Raw genomic sequence first — 21,542 nt, 5'->3', positions numbered from 1 at the left:
ATGATGATACCCAAATAGTAACTGGGCTCATGAAATTAAGAAACACTCAACTTAGTGTGGCATTATTCTGTAATTGTGTCTCGACAAAGATTAATATTTGGGTGGAACATGTAACTAGACAATGTGCATAGACCTTAATATTTATACACCTAGAAAATTCTAAGGTACTTTTACCTTCCAATTTTCAATACCACTACTAATCAATGAATCATAAATGGCACATTCTTTGAAGTTATTATTGAGTGTGTAAATCCCCAGTTTCTTCATTTACAGAGCAATCTCATGGAGCTACTCTCTGAGCTTAGGACTTCTCCAAGATCTTCCAAGGGACATTACTCAGCATTCTATCAATATCTCAGCACTAAACTTCATGGCAAGATGTCTATTAAGTGACGTTTTCCTAGAATGCTTGATTCTCATCCTTAAGGCTCCATGCATTTACCTCCTACTACTCCTGTATCAGTAAAGAACTATTCAGTTTGCAGTTGAATTGGCAAGTGAGCATCCTCTGTTATTCTCACACTGCAAAGTGAGTTTGCATTTCTAACTTTTTAAGATAACATTTATCTGCTGCCATTAATATTATCTTATACTATATTTTGGATCAGCCAGCACCTGACATATTGTCATATAAAAATCATTTACTATTTTAAAATGCTATTAATGCTTTACTATAATAATATTCAATCCAATTCCCTTTTTACTGTACTTTTGTACTAATTATAAATTATCAGAATACATGTCAAGGGCTTAAAATAAGGAGAGATAAAATAAATAATGTATCTCTGCTTGTACACTTTTCTTCTTATTCTTGCTGGCCATAGACTGGTGATGCATACTTTTGTCAGATTAGTAGAGAATGCCAACAAGCCAGGTCTTCCAGTATGTACCTGTGTGACCTAGACATTTAAGTTTGGTATTGAATATGCACATAGATAACTAAAGAGCCTTGAATTTATTGTCACTGGGGGAAATTTCCTAAGCAGAACTATAATGGCTCAGGCTCTAAGATCAAGAATTGATAAATAGGACCTCATGAAACTGGAAACTTCTGTAAGACAAGGACATAGTCAATAGGACAAACCAGCACACTACAGATTGTGAAAAAAATCTTCACTAACCCCCACATCCAATAAAGAAATAAAGAACTCAAGAAGCTAACCTTCAAAAAAAAAACAAACAACCCTTACAAAAATCAATGGAGACCAAAGACACAACTTAAAATAGGAACTGATAAGAAGCTATTTGTAAAATCAAAAGTCACTTACAGGAACCAGGAATTTTTTAATCTCTTCCAAAGCATGACTCATCCGTGAATAAGCTTCCCCGGGTGGAGCAAACACTTCAATTAATACATGCAGCTCATCACTCAGGTGGGCATACTTGGCCTCCCCGCTCTTCCTCAGCTCTTCTTCCTGTTAAGAAGTTATATTTAGAAATATGGATCCATGCATTTTGCATTAACATTTCCTGAGAAAATGACAAAGGGACACAATCTAAGCAAATTTTCCCAAGGTAGGAAGAATTTCTCTGAGAAATAAAAATCTGCTGCAAGCTGGTTAACCATTTTCAAGTCATTTTCAAATTTGAACTTTTAAAGGAAACTTCCATTGTCCTCATCCACACAATTTTCAATCGATTTGATGAAATGTTAACCTTGTGAAGGCAAGACATCTAAGTGCTGTTTATCCTTGTATAAACATCACTTTATATTTGAAGGACAAAGTTCTTTTGTATCTGGTGTATAGTACTTTTCAAATAATAAGTAGTACAGGAAAATCAGAGTTGGAATATTTGCAGAAATTACATGGAAGATTGGTGGGAAACAGGCTCCTCTTTCAGCCAGTTCCTTCATTGCCAAAATACCATAGACAGCCACACAAGCCAATACTTTTAGAATTTCAAATTGAACAAACTTGAGAAATACAGGGGGCTAGGAAACATATTTAAAAATACAACCATAGTCATTAGGGAAATGGAAATAAGAGATACTTTAAAATGCCACCACTCTCTGAACAAGGAGGGTACTAAGAAAGGGGTGAATGGGAGCACTGGTGATTCAATGACTAAGAGTCAGTAGTGGATGCAAGCTGTCAGTTCAAGTGCTTTCTCTTTGCCCAAGAAGGGGAATGTCAGAGCCAGGAAATGGGAGGGGGTTGGTAAGCAGGGGGAGGGGGGAGGGAACAGGGTGTTCCCCCCCACCCCCGCGCTTCGGAGGGGAAACTGGGAAAGGAGATATCGTTTGAAATGTAAATAAAGAAAATATCTAATAAAAAATAGAAAAAAAGAAGCCCCCCACCAAAAAAAACCTTTATTTCAAATGTTGTGTATCTTGGAGAGATGTATCTGCAGATTATCACAAATGTTACAGAACTTAAGATTAACCTGAAGCCATCTTAAGATATATTAGTTAATTCCTCCATTTACTTTTATTTAAATAGCATCTTTATACTAAAACAGTTATTTTGATCAGTTTCTTCTTTCTCTCTAGGCCCCTCGATTGAATTGAAACTGTCTCCTAGATTGATTCTGTCTCTGAACATGAACAAACTGAGGAAGTGATGAGCCAGGTAGCCCATGATCCTTAGAGGTTTAGAATTGTGTTTCCCTTCATGTGTACTTTATAGAAAACCAATTAAAGGAAGGTATTTGGAAAATTTAATGTTAACTTTTTGTGTTAACTTTTAATTCTTTAGGAATGTTTCTTAAGAAGTGCTTTATATTAGCTACTGGGGCTATAATGCGAAACTTTAGACATTTTATTTGGAATAAAATATTATATGGAAAAAAAAGAATTCTCATCATTCTTCCTTCTCCTTTCTTCCTTCTCCCTTCTCATTCTTTTCCCTTTTCCCTACCAGAGAGTCTGAATCCAGCTTTATTTTTTTAAACAAAGCTACATCATGAAGGTTTTGAATACTGTTAATTATTTTTTAGAAATCATTAATTTTATATAAATTTTATGAATCCTGGATCATTACTCCCAACCCCTGCTTCCTTAAAACAGAAACTAAGCACAAAGCAAAATCACATTTCCATATGGTTTTCACATAGCCTGTTCTCCACAGTTAGCTGGGCATAGCTCTTGCTGTTTGTTGGTACAGCAGACAGCAGTCTTTAGTTACTACTTTTATGTAAGAACAGAAAGGTGATAGACTACTGAAGTTAAAATAATTTTTTACAAAATTTTAAAATTTATGCATATAGAGCAACTAGCTCTCTCACTCTAAACCTAAATTGTCATCTCCAATCCTTCAGGAGAACAGGGCACTAACATTTTAATGCTTATATATCATATTTTAAGTCTCTAATCTTTGTTTTCTATCCTAATAATTCCAGAGTCTCATGTACTCTTTCTAATACTATATATTTCTAGAGCATATACGAGCCTTTCTCCTATAAAATAAACCCATCTATCATTTGCTTGTTTTTATAGACTCCTTCTTTCCCTATCCATGCCTTTTTATTTTGAGACGATGTCTCCAAGTTTGCCCTGGCTATTTACTGTAGCAGTAATTCAGGCAGGGAGTACATGTATCTCTTCATAATTCCAAATTAAAGGCCATGTTTGTCAATGAAATATTTCTACAAAGGACCTTGTAGGCTTTTATGGCCTCTGTGGTAATGTTGTCTAGATCCTTTCAGATGCCTTCAAAGGCCAAGCTGAAGGCCTGCTCCTTGTCTTCCACATCCTCATGACCACCTCAATTCCTCAATCTCAAGAACTGCTTCTGTTTCTTTTATTGTAGAGTAACTAGCTCTGAGTAATGGGTGGAAGCAAAGTCCCCAAATAAAGTGTTTACAAGTAAAAAGAAGAGACAGCAGATCAGCTTCAGGGCAACAGCAGTCATCAGCACATGTGAGGATGAATGGCCTGGGCATTGCTCCAGGGACAGGAATTGTGTCACACCTTCCCATACACAGCCATGCTGGATCTGGCACTGAACCATTGAGACATTTCTCCAATTCAAAGACATGAGTTATTCATCATCATTAATTAACTTGATACAAAATTTCTGAATAATGGAAAGTACACTTGCACAGATTTAAAACATATATTAAGGAGGCTGGGGTGCTACTCAGTGCTTAAAAGCATTTGTTGCTTTGCCAGAGAATAGGATCTGGGTTCCTAGAAACCATACTGGACAGCTTAAATTCATCTGTGACTCTAGATCTTTTATTCTTCTATACAAACACACACACACACACACACACACACACACACACACACACACGCACGCACGCACGCACGCACGCACGCACGCACGCACACACATACACACGTCAAGAACAGAACTAAAAAAATCATACTGCCTGTTTGCTGGCTTAGCTATGATTCTTTACTCTTATGCAGTTAGTGATATAGCCTAGGGAATGGTGCCAGCCACGGTGGGCTGGATCAATTGTCAATCAAGACAATCCCTCATAGAGATGCCCACAGCCTTAGTTGAGATCATTCCTCTATTGAGACTCTCTTCTCAATTGATCCTTCACTATACCAAGTTGACATTTAAATTATGCATCACAATTTAACTTTTGAATAGACGTCCAATTATACCTTCAAGGAGTGAACGGTGTAATCAGAACCAGGCATATTACTATACAGACTCAGAAGGATCTTAGCAATGTCCACCAGGGAACATCTCTAGCAAAGAACGAATCCTTTCCCATATACTGAGTTGCATGTGCTCAAATTGACTTATTAGAAAATACTGCATACTAGGTATTTTCCTTGTAGCACAATAAACTAAAATAATATACAGCTTAGATATGACAATGACTGAATTATTCCCAGCTTTAAAATATTGAAATTCACCTTTGGCTTGCATTTAGTTTGGATAATTTAAACATAAGTGTTGGGAAATATGGTTTCCCCAAAGATTGTCTTCTATAATATATTTTCAGGATGAGAAACTTTGAAAAGAGTTAAGGAAACAGGAAATAATTTTAGAGATTCTGCAATCTAGATGTGAGCTAAAAGCCATGGTGTTTTCTGTATGTGGTATTTAAGCCAAGATATATAATTGAGTGAGTTTTAGCATTTCACCCTGGCAACAGGAACACCTAAGTTGCTTGGTGATGTATGTCTGCAGTCCCTGCTACTTTAGAGCTAAAACAAGAGAAGCCAGTGAGAGAGCTCTTCTCCCACCTCAGACAAATAAAAAACTTTGATAAACAAGTAAATCAGCTTTAGATTTTCATGAAAAGATGATGTTTGGTAATGCAGATAAGTTTCAAGCATAAGTCCCTGTCATAGTTTTAATACCAGAGAAGTTAAAGCTTGCCCTGCTCCCCTGGGAGAGAGCAAATAACTTGATTATGGTTTTCTTTTAAGGGTTTGAAACCTGGAATGTGATCTGCCTGACTACAAAGTTACATTTGTAGGTCAATTGCATATTTTTAACACCTAATTCACTTGAGATATTGTCTCAAAAGTTTCAAATAAATGTGCTTTGATGGATGAACACACAGGGTGGGGGGTTTGAGTTAGACGCTCATTTACTTGTTAGGTTAATTCAATGAAGGCCATATTAAGGGGTTATATAACTGAAGAATATTTTAAAGTCAGAACTTGAAATGTTTTAGGAAGATGAGGAAAAAACTGTCAACCTTTTGGGTCTTAGATTCCACAGCACAAAATAGTAAAATGCTGCCTGACACATACGTCAGACTACTGACCTTCCTGTGTGCAGGGCAGTCTCCAGCCTTTCGGATAGCCTTGTTCTGTATCTCAGGTGACACAGAAGGAAGTCCCTGGTTCCTTATTTGCTCATAAGGACAGGGATACAAGCAGAGAAGGCTTTCTTTGATTTTTATTTTTTGTTGTTGTTATTTTTTATTTTTGTCTTTTTACTAGGTTCTGTTTAATGTGACATCAGAGGAAGTCAGTTCCTTACATATTCCAAAAAGGAACTGTCTAATTTACAAACAATTATAGTGATGGATTGGATAAGAAAGAAAAATCCCAGAATTTGTTAAGTTAGGCATATAGGAGGATGAGTTAGAATCTTTAATAAAGGTTCTTTTATTTTTAAGATTTGTATTTATTTATTCAGTTTATATTCCAATCACTGTCCTGTTCCCCCCTCACAGTTCCTCCCTGCACCTCCCCTCCCCTTTTCCTCTGAGTGGGTTGGGCCCCATGTGTGTACCCCCACCTGGCACATCAATTCTCTGCAGGCTTGGGAGCATCCTCTCTCACTGAGGCCAGACAAGTCAGCCTAGTTAGGGGAAAGGATTCCACAGAGAGGCAATAGCTTTATGACAGTTCCTTCTCCAGTTGTTGTGGATCTACATGAAAGCTAAACTGCACATTTGCCTGGGACATTAGTCCATGCCATGTATGCTTCTTGGCTGGTGGCTCAGTCTCTGAGAGCTCCCAGGGGTCCAGGTTAGTTAGCATTGTTGGTCTTCCTATGTGGTTTCTATCCCCATCAGGTCCTTCATTCCTTCCCCAACTTTTCCATAAGGATCCCTGACCTTGGTTCAAAGTTTGGCTGTGGGGTCTCTGCATCTGTTTTAGTAACAAGCTCAGTGGAGCTTCTCAGAGGACAGTTATGCTGGGCTCCTGTCTGAAACGAGCAGAGACGTTTCACCCTCTTATGCACCCTCTTTACGTCCTGTACCTGTAACCCACCATACTAGGATCTGTGCTTAGTACATTTCACCCATTGTACTAAGTTCACTGTTGTAAGCTGGTAAAGTCTGAATAATTTATAAGGCTATCATTTACAGTGTGTTAGAATATGGTCATGGTATGTTGAAAGAAGGAAAAGTGTGGCAGTTAACCCATCCGGCATGTTTCTTTATAACCATGGTTAATATTCCCAGTTTTCCAGTTTTGTATGTTAGCATACAAATTTGGCAGATTTTTAACTCATTATTTGGTGTGTCTAACTGCTTGCTCTCAAAATGCAGAAAGCGATAAGAAGAACCACACAGCAAGCAGTAAACACCTATCACTATTGCTAAGTGTTTTCGCCATATACAGCTCATGTTCAAAACAATACACCAAATTATGTATGAACAAATGAGTTCATGTCTTCTAATATTCCAATTAATCTCGCACAGTAGCTTTTCCAATGATATAAACAAAGTAGATAATAGAAAAGTTGAAAATGCATTATGTACAGTATATGAAATTTTATGCTTTGGTTTTCACTTAAACAATCATTATTGTCATGTTTTTATCCTAAAAGTTATAATTTACTAAAGTACTTTCTGCAGGCTTTGTGTTCTTAATGCCCAAGGGATCTTTCTTCTAACATAAATCCTTTTCAGAAATAAACAAGACTATTGTCTTCAGGACTTTCACCATCAAGAAGTTCAAATAAACACACATTTATTATTCATGTGATGGCCAGAATGGGATTTGTCTAAACCCCAAGTTTAAAAGCATTTTTAAATAGGCACATGTTGAAAAGTTTTGAGTGAGTATAAATAAGTAGTATGAATTATATACAGACAAAGCAGACACACATCAGGACACAGTACAGAAGCAATGGCTGGATGCTGAGCAAGAACCCAGCCCTGCTTGTCTGCACTGATTGCAGTAAATGCTCTCCTAGGCTAAGGTCTTTCTTAGTCCTGGTGGTCAGCTCTATGAAGGTAATGTTTTCATGGTTATGCATTTCATATTCATTAGGGTTTGGTACAGTGGAAACATATTGTAGGGAAGCACAACTACCTGGTTGTCTTAGGGTTTCTACTTGTGTGAAGAAATACCATGACCAAAAAAGAAGTTGGGGAGGAAAGGGTATATTTGACTTACTCTTCCATGTCACTGTTCATTATTGAAGGAAGTCAGGACAGGAACTCAAATAGGACAGGAATCAGGAAGTAGGAGCTTATGCAGAGGCCATGGAGAGATGCTACTTACTAACTTGCTCTTCTTGCCTTGCTCAGCCTGCCTTCTTATAGAACCCAGGTATACCAGCATAGATATGGCAAAACCCACAATATGTTGGGTCCTCCCTCATCAATCCTTAATTAAGAATATGCTTTACAAGCATGCCTATAAACCCAATCTTATAGAGGCATTTTCTTAATTGAGGATCTTTCCTCTCAGCTGACTGCAGCTTATGTCAAGTTGACATAGAAGTATTCAGCACACTGGCCTAAATAACTATATGTCTTGAACTTCTGATCATCAAAGTTGTTTGCCTTCTTAACCACTTTTATCGAGGACCTTTGGGGAGCAGGATTAATAAAAGCAGTAGATGAGCATATATCTTTTTTTAAAATAGACTTAAACTGTCTCCAACTAAGAATCTGCAAGAGTGACTATACCTAAGCCAGGGCAATTACTCTTGGTGGTGATGTTACATGTGTAGCAAAAGCAATCTCAGGAGAAATGCTTTGGTTTCCTTAAGAAAGGACAGATAACATCAATAATGATTTATCGGAGCTTTCCTTGAAGAACAAGAACTAAGACATTGATCAACTAGACCATACCCTGACCATAGATAGTTAATATACATACTTCATTCCCTCATAACTCCATTACCCCTTTACTTTAAACCAAAGTCATATCAGTACCTAGGAGTCAAAATTTCAGTCACTAGACCCTCCATATGCTCTGCTTGACACTACTGAAACTATTTACCCTTCATCTTTACAATGCACTGGTTACATCTAATGCTTGTGTTTTTAACACTATGTGGTCCTGACTGTCTTATCAGGATGGTTGGCCAAGTCTTGACTGAGGTGACCACTGAAGCTATAAAAAGGAAGGATGACATTTAAACAACAGTTCAGGATTTTGACATAGAAAAATCAATGTTGCAATACTGAAGTTAGAGATCGTAGCCTTCGTAGATGGTAACAACCCTAATTGGAAAATATCATATCATATACTGTGGGATATAGTAAGGATACTCTCACTTCCCAAAGCATAAAGTATTGTTGTCAGAAATTTTGTCCTGATAAACTGAAAAGACCCTGTTAGCTCTTCAAGGAAAGCAAGGGGAAAAAATCTTAACCCAAGGGAATCTACCAAACAGTTGTTTGGACAGTTTGTCTGTCTTCCTCAAGGATCAGATTTCTGTTGATACATTGTATCTGAAATCCTAATACTAAGAATAATCATATCTATTTGTGTCATCTATGTAATTTAAGGACAAGTCAAGAGGGGTTGGTTTTCAGGTTTTTGGTTTGTTTTAGAAAACAGGTTGAAGTGACAGTCCATCAAAAGAGAATACATGGAATTTGGAACATGGGCACATGGTCACACTGCATCCACAACAGAAAGAGGAAAGTGGTAGATGTTGGCAAAGTCTCATTGTTTTTACCTATGTTCATCCTTCCAGAACAGAAACCCATGGTATGGAGCTACCTAAATTTATGATGTTCCTTCCTATGCCCAGTAACCCAATGTAGAAACTCCCTCACAGAAATACATCTCTAGACACTTCTAGAGTGTTATCTCGATGTTAAACTTCACAGGGACACAGTCATTCTTAAGAGCTTCACTAATCTATTTCAATTTCCACTGAAGCATTATCAGTGCCAGCAGGTCAGAAGAGGAAAATCAAGCCTAGTATCTGCAAATATATCAATTGAACACATATCAATTGTGTTAAAGGAAGAAAATACAAACACTTGGATTAAAAGAACAAACAAACAAAAATAGTTTCTAGAATCAGGAGAGAGAAAATGCATGTACCAAAAATTGATACAATTCCTATTGTCTCCATACTCCTGACCTAGACCTGCTTGTGTAGCCCCATACACATAATTCTTGAAGAGATCCCTACAACTAAGGTCACCCCCACCACCTCTACATTCTGAACCCTAGCTCCAAAAGCACAGCTTGTACACTGGCCCTCCTTAGTGAGTTCCTCAAAAACTCCCTGTTAGAAGCATGCTCATACTCTTTGGCCATCTGTGTTAGTATACCTGCATCCCATTTCCATATTGAACTCTCCTAGGAACAAGCCCTCCCCTGCCATCTCCAAAGTCCCAGTCCTAGCTCTGGCCATTGTCTTCCTGTATCTGTTGTCCTAGTGAAAGACATCTACAGAGCAAACTTTAAATTTCAGAAGAGATTGGATGTAGACACTAGAAGAGAAAAAGCTCTCCAATGTCCTTGAACCCATATAATTAACATAATGAAAATGACCATTCTACCAAAAGCCATTTAGAGTTAATATAATCCTAATTAAATTCTTGTCACATTCTTCACACATAGACATGTACATCCTAAAATTCACATAAACTTCAAAATAAATCTTAAAAGCTAAAGCAAATTTGAAAAAGAAGGAAAGAAACAGAGAGAGAGAGAAATAAAGGAAGAAAAAAGAAAGAAAGAAAACAATATTGAATGGATTACTATGCCAGATTTCAAACTATATTACTGAGATACTGTAATAAAAATTGCATAGTATTGCCACTAGAAAAATAAGAAGATTAATAGAATAAAGCAGAACACTCAAACATAGTTGCATGTAACTAGAGGACACCTGATATTTGACAAAGATGCCAAAAATACATACTGGAGGAAGCACATGATCTTTGACAAATGTTGCTAGGAAAACTGGTTGTCCAAATGGGGGAAAATATTAGAAATATGTTCATCATCCTGGAAAAAAGAAACACTTAACTCCAAAAAGATCAAAAGATGCACTGTAAAACCAAAATCATTAAGATTTCCAGAAGAAAATATAGGAAGTACTCTACAAGATATAGGGGTAAGAAAGGCATTTCTACATAGGATTTCATTTGCTCAATAAGTAAGGCCAATAATTTGCAATTGGTCCTCAGAAAAATGAAACAGTTAATTGAACAAAGCAGAAGCACAAAGAGTGGGAGAGAATCTTTACTAGCTATACATTTGACAGATGATTAATACCCACCATATATAAATAATTTTCAAAATGTCAAGAAAACAAATGACCCAATTAAAAAGCAGGCTGTGTATCAGAAGAATTATTTTTCCAAAGAAGAAATGAAAATTGCTAAGAAGAAACATCTTTAAAATGTTCAATAGTGCCTGGGAGTAGAGCTTAGCAGTTGAGAACATTTAGGGTTCTTTCTGAGAACCTGGCTTTGGTTTCCAGCACTCACATGAGGCATATAAAAACCTCTGATAATTCCTGCTCCACTGGATCCAGCACCCTCTTCTGTACTCCATGGATACTTGCATGCATTTGCAGCACAAAAATTCATGGAGGCACACAGGCATGTACGTGATAAACAAATAGAAATAAATATCTTCGAAACAATGTATTTAACATCCTTAATATTTAGAGAAATGCAAATTAAAAATATTCTAAGATCTCATCTTATCCCAGAAAATATGGTTATAATCAAGTAAACATCTGATAAGCCATGCTTGGGAGAATATGGGGAAAAGGAGCCACATTCACTGTTGGTGAGAATTTGAAGTTGAAGCACTAAAGTTGACATCACCCAGTAGATTAAATTAAAACAACAACTGAGAACATGCAGACATTCAAGAAAATTAAAGGAATCTCCACAAATATACACAAACTACAGAATAACTTCAATAGAGGGCAGCAGTTCTAACTCACTGTGGGTGACCAGTCCTAACGGGTACATCTACAACAGAACTCCACATTCTGGAGACTCAGGGAACATCATGGAAGAGGGACAGCAAGGTTGCAAAAGGCAGCAGTCAGTGAATGTATTCTAAATGACAGGAAAGGTGCAGTCATACCGCCTAAACAAGACACACACAAGGACAGCAGTTATTGACATGCAGATGTGAAGAGAGAAAACTCCACAAGGTCCTACTCCAAAACGAAGAGTTAAAGGTAATAAATGATGCCCTGAGAGGGAGAATCTAGCCTCTGTGGGTATAAGCTCCCTGATACATTATCTCATTGTAAGTATTCATCCCTAAAACATAAACCAGACTCAGCAGTCTGTATTTACATGTACATATGTAAACATATACACCACACATACATACCCATGCCATGCGCATATACAAAAAATTCCTAGTGAATTCCTCAAATTCTTGTCAAATTCTTTACCTTTTAAAACTTATTTGTACACTATGTATATATTTACAAATATACATACATATATGTAAATATATATACACATATGTATGTATGTGTACATGTATATGAATATGTAGAAATAAGATAAATGGAGAAAATGAATTTGACAGGAATTCAGGGAATTCAGTAGAGAAGAAGAAGGGGTATAAATGATTTAATGCAATATTATTCATATATAAAATACTCAAAAAGTTAAATTAAAAAAAGTGAATCTTACCACAGTGCTTTTTCTGAAAGGACATATGCTAATGCCGCTTGGCAAATTAATTAAGAAAACAAGGATGGAAATCAGGAAGACTTATAAGAAAATGAAGTGTGAAATAAATTTCATAAACAAACAAAAAATAAAAGAAACAAGAGATGTGCAGGAGGATCCAAGAATGCTAATATATAAATAATAGAGTTTCCATGGTGATAGCAGATTGTGGGAACATAGGAACAACTTCAGACTTAATAGATTCATTTCAATCTGTCAGGGGTTAAAGGGAAAAATGGAAAAAAATACACTACAGAATCTCAGAGAAATCTCCGAAGTAATTTTATATTTTCCTTAATTTTGATTTGAGATAGGCTCTAGCTGTATAACCTAGGTTGGCTTAGAACTTTGTAGCCCAAGCCTGACTGTAATTCATGATCATCTTATCTTAACCTCCACAAATATTGATACATGCCACAATGCCTGACTTAAAATCTCTGAATAAGCAAAATCTAAAGTCCATACGTGACTTTAGTTATATTCCTACAGGGGAAATAATCAAAGTACCATTGGACTTCTAAGTTGAGTTTCAAATGAGAGATAATAAAACACCTATGTATTAGGTGTTTTTATGTAGTAGAGCAGATTTTATTTACTATTCATGAAATGCAATTCAGCATCACTTAACCCTTCTTAATGTTTTAATATATATATATATATATATATATATATATATATATATATATATATATATATATATATATATAATGTTTTTACTTGATGTGCATGTGAGTATTCTGCTTGGTTGGATGTCTGTGCCCCCACACATGTGACTGGCCTACAGAGAGCAGAAGAGGGACCTGGATATCCTGAAACTGGAGTTACTGGAGGTTTGTGAGCTAATGGTTAGATGCTGAAAATCAAACCCAGGTACTCTGAAGGAACAGCCAGTGCTCCTGACCTCTGAACAGCCTCCCCAGCCACTAGAATTCATTTATTTTCTATAACTGATATATTTTTGTATGTGTCCATGAGTCCCAAATGCATGTGCATGTGTAAGAGGTAAGAGGAAACCTTTCGGGATGTTGGTCTCTCCTTCCACCATAAACAGAATCTGTGGCCATGAGCAAAAGAAAGCTCCTTCAGCTTACCCAGAAGGAGGATGAATGTGAAAAGCACTACTCATCCTCAGAGGATCTGACTTTGTTTTCCATTCCGAGGAGAGATATCCTCAAGGAAGCCTGAGATGGGCATTTTGTAAGCTGGGATATCGCCCAGCAAGGTATTCTGAAAACAGGGCTGTGAACCAATTAAGGGAACAGAGCTAGCCAGCTGGTGAGGGGATCTCAGCATAGTGTCTCTAACCTGATAGGCCAGAACTTCTGCTTATCATGATGCTGAAAGGGCAAGTCATCAACAAGGGGGAAGCAAATACTGTGAGTCCCAGACAGCAGGGAACAACAGGGTGATCCCTGCTTCCCAACGACGGTTTGGAGGCAAGATGTCAATTTTGGAAAGAAAAAAAAAAAATCTTGCACAAACAGACATGAGATGTGAGCCTCTGTGCTAAAGCACTGTTACTGAGATAGAGAGGGGGATGGAGCAACAACAAAAGCTGACATTTTGCAGAGTTGTTCAGTTGTTGCCCCACAGGGGAGGCGATAGCTGCAGATGGATCAATTTGGCTCTTGACAGTGTAATGTGGAGTACTGCACTTTGATCAAATACATTAAGCTGTTTACCAGACAAGCAGACAGAGAAGGCAATGCCATTAGGACCTACACAGTGGCTAACCACTGACTAGAAACCCCCTGGCAGCAGTTTGAAAGGGCATGCACATTATAGTATGGACTCAACAACAATCAATGAGAGGAGCCAAAGAAAATATGCTGCCCCTCCTAGCTTATGGGATATCAAACTTGATCACATTAGTTCCCTATGTAAAGCCTTCACTGACAGCTCACTTACCTAAAGTTCAACAATTTTATCATCTGACAGTGGCTTAGTTAGCCAGTTTTATCTTCTGTCATCTCTTTAACAGACACCATTTCAACCACAAGACAATTATCACCTTACTCTGAAGCAATTATCCTTTTTCAAGTCCTTATTGACCTTTGCTCTTGCAAGGGTCAGAGCAAATCTATTTATCTGGACACCAGAGAGAGCCAGCAAATTCTTAAAACGATTGTTCCTCAGAGTCCTAAATAGACCATCTCCTAAAATGATTTTATGACATAAATGTTTGGTAATGTCTTAGCAATATCAGTTATGGGGGAGGAAGGGACTCCAGAATCAGAGCTAGGGAGTCAAGCATCAGGGAAAGGAGCCAGTGATGGTGGGTTGCATCTGAAAGCCTGCCACCATGATGGATTGGATGCTCTCAGCTGTCAGAGAAGCAGCAACCTGGAAGGAAATGTGAAAACCACAGCAAGACAAACAGACTTGGAGAGTCCTTAGACACAAAAGGGCAAGGAACAGGCTGCCTTCTGAAAGTACGCTAACGATGATCTGCAGAGACAGCAGCCGAAAAACAAGAGGAGGAAGGCAAACTGACCAGAATGCCCCACAGCAACGGGAAGCCAACAGCTAAGTACCTGCCTCCTACCTAACTCAAGGATCTGATCCGAAGCATTCTTACACGGCTCAGGTATCTTCTTGTCCCTGCCAAAGCCTAACAGCTCGTAGCTGATTTTCCTGGGTTTTATTCCAACTCACCCAATCAGAACGCAACTGTCTTTCTATAAGAATGTGTGCACACTCTGGACATTAAGACTCATCCAGAGGAGGAAGAGGATTGTCTTCCAGATACGCTGGATACAAACTCTTTGGGGTCTTTCCGAGCCTGCAGCTTCTGTCTCCTTCAGGGAACTTGTTTGGGCTCCCACTACTTTAGCTCCAAAGACTCCACCTGCTGCTGCAGGTGGATTCATTCCTGCTTCACTCTCTGAGAATCTGTGCTTTGGCTGTAGTTAGGAATTCTTTCACCTTGCTGCTTCTAGCCTCCAAGAGCCATGGCTTCGGAGACCTGCTTCTCCAACTCCCTAGGCACATGGACCCAATCAACTTCAATTGTTTTAACACTTGCTGTAGTGGTAACATTGTTGGAGTACTCTTGGCTCTCATCTTTAGAGCTACTGAGAGTTCATGGCTCTTATTGCTCTATGCCAGTTATCACCCCCCTGTGGTGAATTGTTAGTTTGTTTTGTTTTATATTTAAGGTTGTTAACTCTGAGTTAATAAAGTTATCATTTGTTCACCATATACTACCTGGACATGTCAGTTTTGGAGAGGAAAGGATGAAAGCAAGGTTAAAAATAGGAGAATTGATTCTCTTGTGAGAAATATACTGCAAGCTGAATTCATAGACCCTTCTAGATGCAGAGGGCTTCATCCATAGGCACATGGCTGATACTTTTGTGTGTTTAAGTGCACACATGTTTAAAGGTGTGTAAACATAGATTTGGGCAGGTTATAGTTAAGTAATTCTTAAATAACATCTAAATGGCAAAAGAAATGTAACATTTTAACATAGTTACATTAATTGCTTTAATGTAAAAAGGAAAACAAAAACAAAACGTTTAAAATTCTTTTTACCTGGAAACCATATTTCCAGGGTGATATAAAAACTCCACCTTTCTAAAAATAAGAGATTTTGTGTGATCAAGCCTAAATTGGACATCTTATCAACCCTCATCAAGGCAACACCTTGGAAGAGAAGGCGGTAGCAATGTTATCGAAAAATGATGCACAAGATCTAGTCAGCAAAATTCAAGCCTAGGTGGAGGAGGTCCTTTCCTAAGCTAATCCCATAGTGTGGAAGTACTAGCTGTTGTTAACAGCTGCTGAGAGATGGAGACTATCCCTCCTCATTGATGATCAGACGGCTCTTACGCTTCTCATGCTACGATGCACGTCTCTACACCTATGCACATATAACACTAAGTAGACTTAGTGGGTTATCAGCAACAACCAAGAGTATATGAAGTAGAGAGAAGACTGTGGATCTCGTGGTTTGAATATGAGCTGGTAACCTTACAGGCTCATATTTGTAGCTCTGTGTCTGATATCTTGGGTTACAATTTCAGAAGGCTTATTCAGGTTTGAATACTTGGTCTACAGCTGGGGATACTAACTGGGACATGGAACCTAGAGAAGGTAAAACCTTGCTAGACAAAGTATGCTGCTAGGAGCAGGGGTGGGGGTGGGAGGCATTGCTTGGAGGCAGACTTTGAGGTTTTGTAGCCCAGCCTCAATTCCTTTCCTCTTTCTCTTTGCTTCTTGTGCGTGCTTGAAATGTGATCAATCTGTTTCCCAATTTCTAGGCTAGACTCCTGCCTCTGCTCCCATACTATGCCAGCCATATCCACCCCACAGAACAGTAAGCAGGAATGAACCATTTTCTTAAACTGCCTACTGTCACAGTAGTTCATCCTACCAAAAAGGAACCAACCTGAAATTGGGAGTGAAACTAAAGTTGTTGCTCTGACAATCCTGATAAATATAGTTTTGGGGAGGACTATGGGAGATTTGGAACTTGTAGCTAGAAAAGCCATGGAGTTCTGTGAGCAGCACGTGACTGTTCATTCTTGTGGAGGCTTAGGAGGCTGTACTGAGGTTAATGTAGACAGTGGGTATCTGCTTGTGAGCTTCTTCAAAAGAGAAGGAGAGACTCTTACTCCCTGAACTAGAAGCCAAAGCAGCAGATACTTTGACAGAGAATTTGGCCACATTCTTCCCATGAACTGACTATGTGAGGATGCATTGAAAACTACTGAATTTTTTTTTCTTTTTTGTTTGATTTGAGACAATATTTTTCTGTGTAGCTCCAGCTGTCCTAGAACTCCCTCTGTAGACTACTCTGGCTTTGAACTCAGGGATCTATCCTCCTGCCTTTGCCTCCTGGTGCTGCAATATAAGACATGTACTACCAAAATCTGGCTATTTACTTACTTACTTACTTACTTACTTATTGATGGGGGAACATCCAAGGCAGTATAACATCATGTCTATGGAATGGATACTACTGATTAAGGAAGCCATGGATCATTCATACTAGGATTCACAGAGCTTCAGAGGCCAGACAATTCATGGCAGTGTTTGATGAACTCCCTGTCAGGTGGCTTTGAGAGACCACTTAGTAAAGTTGTGAAGATGAGGTTTTGGATTTGATGGAAATATCATGATGCTGGGAAAAACATTGCTAGTGGACATCTGCCAAGGAGTGCAGGGAGAGTGTCCAGTCCAAGAGCAAGATAGAGGACATGGGCACAGGGGAAAATTTCCTGAACAGAACACCAATAGCTTATGCTCTAAGATCAAGAATTGATAAATGGGACCTCATAAAATTGCAAAGCTTCTGTAAGGCAAAGGACACTGTCAATAGGACAAAACAGCAACCAACAGATTGGGAAAAGTTCTTTACCAACCTTATATCTGATAGAGGGCTAATATCCAATATATTCAAAGGACTCAAGAAGTTAGATTCCAGAGAACCAAATAACCCTATTAAAAATGGAGTACAGAGCTAAACAAAAAATTCTCAACTGAGGAATGCTGAATGGCTGAGAAGCACCTAAAGAAATGTTCAACATCCTTAGTCATCGGGGAAATCCAAATCAAAAACAACCCTGACATTCTACTACACACCAGTCAGAATGGTGAAGACCAAAAACTCAGGTGGCAGCAGATGCTGGTAAGGATATGGAGAAAGAGGAACTCTTTCATTGCTGGTATGATTGCAAGCTGGTACAACCACTGTGGAATTCAGTTTGGCAGTTCCTCAGGAAATTGGACATAATACTACCTGAGGACCCAGCTATACCACTCTTGGGCATAAACCCGAAAGATTCTCCAACTTGTAATAAAGACAAATGCTCCATTATGTTCATAGCAGCCTTATTTATAATAGCCAGAAACTGGAAAACAGCCCAGATGTCCTTCAACAAAGGAATGGGTACAGAAAATGTGACACATTTACACAATGGAGTACTACTCAGCAATTAAAACAAAGAATTTATGTAATTCTTAGGGAAATGGATGAATCTGGAAAACATCATTCTGAGTGAGGTAACCCAGACACAAAAGAATACACATGGTATGCACTCACTGTTAAGTGGATATTAGCCCAGAAGCTCAGAATACCCAAGATTCAATCCACAAATCACAAGAAACTCAAGAAGAAGGATGACCAAAGTGCGGATACTTTGATCTTTCTTGGAAGAGGGAGCAAAATATCCATGGAAGGAGTTGTAGAGACAAAGTATGGAACAGAGACTGAAGGAAGGACAATCTAGAGACTGCCCCACCTGGGAATCCTTCCCATATTCAATCACCAAACCTAGACACTATTGTGCATGCCAGCAAGTGCTGGATGACAGGAGCCTGATATAGCTGTCTCCTGAGAGGCTCTGACAGTGCCCAACTAATACAGAACTAGAGGCTCATAGCCATCCATTAAACTGAGTACAGGGTCCCCAATGAAGGAGCTAGAGAAAGGACCCAAGAAGCTGAAGGGGTTTACAGCCCCTTAGGTGGAACAACAATATGAACTAACAAGTACCCTGAGAGCTCTCAGGAACTACACCACCAATCAAAGATATACATGGTGGGACTCATGGCTATAGCAGCATATGTAGCAGAAGATGGCCTCGTCAGTCACCAATGTGAGGAGAGGCCCTTGGTCCTGTGAAGGTTCTTTGCTCCAGTGTAGGGGAATGCCAGGGCCAGGATACAGGAGAGGGTGGGTTGGTGAGCAGGGTTAGAGGGGAGAGAATAGGGTTTTTCTTTTCAGAGGTGAAACTGGGAAAGAGGATATCATTTGAAATGTAAATAAAGAAAATATCTAATAATAAAAAAGCATATAGTCTTCAGTAACCATGGAAACCAGAAAGGTAAAAAGGGCTACAACAGGAGTAAAGCTATTGAAAGCAGGTGGTGGTAGAACACAGGTGCTATTAAAGGGGGATTGTGGGAAGTGAGGTGTAGAGCTTGAACTGGGAAGGGTAGAGTGAAAGAAATACACAGAAAAGTGTAGGGGTGGAGAAAAACAACACTAAAGATGTTCAGAAGAACCATAGGTAAACATACTGTACGTTCATTTGAAAGTAAAAATATGATATATAAGTATATGTGTATATGAATATATGTATATAATGCATATAATGGAGTTGTGATACTTGGGGGTTGATACTGCTCCCCCAAAGAACCATAGAAAATCTAACAAAAACTTCAGTGCCAGACATAGGAAACTTCCCTTTGAGTTGTTGGTCAGCTGGTCAGTCTAAGAGACTCCCAAAACAATAAAGGCCATTGCCCTTGTCTTTGGTTGCCTCTTTGTAAACAGAGAGAGATACAGAGAAAGAGAGAGGGGGGAGAGAGAAAGAGAGGGGGGGGAAGGGAGGGAGGGAGGGAAGGAGGGAGGGAGGGAGAGAGAGAGAGAGAGAGAGAGAGAGAGAGAGAGAGAGAGAGAGAGAGAGAGAGAGAGAGATCACATGTACCAAAACTGGAGAGCTGGAGCCACATAAGCCTTTGAAAATGAAGCCCCAGATTCCAGACATAGAGCTACAGGATTTAATATTTAACCCGCTGTGGTTTTGTCTTTGTTTGGTCTATTTTTCCCTCATTATTGCCCCCATTATGTCCTTTTGGAATGGGGCTATATATTCTGTGTTACTATGTATTGGAAATATATAATTTACACCTTGATTTTGCAAGAGATTACAGAAAGGGATTAATTTGAATTTCAGAAGACATTGTGGATAGCCCTGGTCTTGTATTTTGATGCTATTTTTCCTCTCCTGGAAAGTACTGTAGAAGAGGAGCTAATTAAGTATATAGGTGCCTTGTGAACCTTCTCCCCACCTTAACTTTTCAAATAAAGGCTAATGCCAATGATTGGGCAGCAGGAGGGAAGGTGGAGCTGAAAAGCTTGGGGCAGAGTGGGAGAGAGGAGACAGGGGCAGGGAGGAGACTGGAAAGGAGGACTATGGAGGAGGACAAGGTGGAAGGAAGTTGGAGCTTGGATGTGGCTTGGAGAAATGGAGGATGAGGTGGAAGGAAGATGGAGCAAGCATGTACCTTGGAGAAATCGCAAGTCATGGGATCTAATAGATGGGAATAGCATGGAGTAGTGTAGTGGTAGATCTGCTTGATTGAGGAGAGTAGCTTGTATACCAATTAATTGATTTGTGAATTCACTGATTGGGTAAATTGAGTTAAAAATTTACCTCAACAAGAAGACAATTTGGATTTTGGAGTATTGAACCACAGTGGGACTTTTAAAGGTATGAGTGAGGACTCAGGGTGTTGCATGCCATGCATTTTGGATAGTGAGATGGCCATCAGACTATGAGAAACATGGATGGAATGCTGCTGCATTTTGAATAGGAAATGTCCCCAAGTGTGTGAACATTTGGTCTCCAGCTGGTGATACTGTTCATTTGAGAAGGTAATGGATCGTTTAGGTTTGTTGGAGAAAGTATGTAGTAGGATTTGGAATTGTCTAACAAGCCCCACTCCCTGATCACTATCTCTCTAATTCCTGTGTGTGGATCAAATATAACCAGTTAGCTTCCTGACTGCCATTTCTTTTCTGTCATGATGGAATATATCCCTTCTGTAGCTATTGGAGAAAATAAGCCCTTTTCCTTAACTTTCCTTGTTTTCAGGTATTTTATCCCAACATCAGAAAAGTAACTAACATAGGGGGTGTTGTTAAGGAAAAACTGGATATGAACAAGTTTTATTATATATTTATGAACATTTAAAAAAATTACAATAAATAAGAAAAAAGATGTTGACCGTCAGAGCAGTCTTGTTACATGAGTTTCCAGTTTTGTCCTGAGCTCTCCTTCAATGAAAGTACCTGGGAATATTTAGTAGAAAGTATTTTTATGCAGGTGGCAAGAAGGGGATGCAAATATAATCATTCTGGGGATATAAATAAATTTCTAGAGAATACACTTGCATTACATTACTTTTCTGGTATGATCTAGTGCTCCAGCAGCTATGGAGTACTTACTGAGAGTTTACTGAGAGCACTGAAGAGTTAGAACACATCCAATGGGATGCTCATGATAGCTGAACCAAAGCTTCAAGTGCCACAGCTTACCAGGAGGCTCAGTGTGAACATGATACTCAAACAGCTAAAGAAGAGCAGTTGTGCCTGAAAAAAATGTGTTTGAACCAAAAAAAAGTCTTTAAAACGGATTTTACTTTGGAAGAAGTATAAGGCAGTGTGTAACAAGTCAGACTGAGCTGGTTCCCAGGATACTTCATACATTCTTGATGCCTTGCTACATACAGCCTCCCCCCCCCCTTTT

The 21,542-nt window shown here is 38.8% G+C and overlaps 1 protein-coding gene across 5 annotated transcripts in view; it reads right to left on the bottom strand.

The window, feature by feature from the left end:
• Positions 1 to 21,542, bottom strand: part of Khdrbs2 (KH RNA binding domain containing, signal transduction associated 2) — a 505,791-nt gene that overhangs the window by 269,323 nt on the left and 214,926 nt on the right. For all 5 annotated transcript variants that reach the window (XR_004117844.1, XR_004117845.1, XR_004117846.1 and 2 more), the window contains one exon: positions 1,269 to 1,415. Coding sequence is in view for 2 of the 5 variants with exons in the window: in XM_031367080.1 (XP_031222940.1) it covers positions 1,269 to 1,415 (147 nt within the window). In the remaining 3 variants the exon portion in view is untranslated. The remainder of the gene's footprint in view (positions 1 to 1,268; positions 1,416 to 21,542) is intronic.

The sequence above is a fragment of the Mastomys coucha genome, unplaced genomic scaffold (genome assembly GCF_008632895.1).
Source record: "Mastomys coucha isolate ucsf_1 unplaced genomic scaffold, UCSF_Mcou_1 pScaffold14, whole genome shotgun sequence".
In the NCBI taxonomy this organism is placed as follows: Eukaryota; Metazoa; Chordata; class Mammalia; order Rodentia; family Muridae; genus Mastomys; species Mastomys coucha.
Note: the sequence above shows the minus strand (reverse complement) of the source record. Positions and strands in the feature narration are given on the sequence as shown.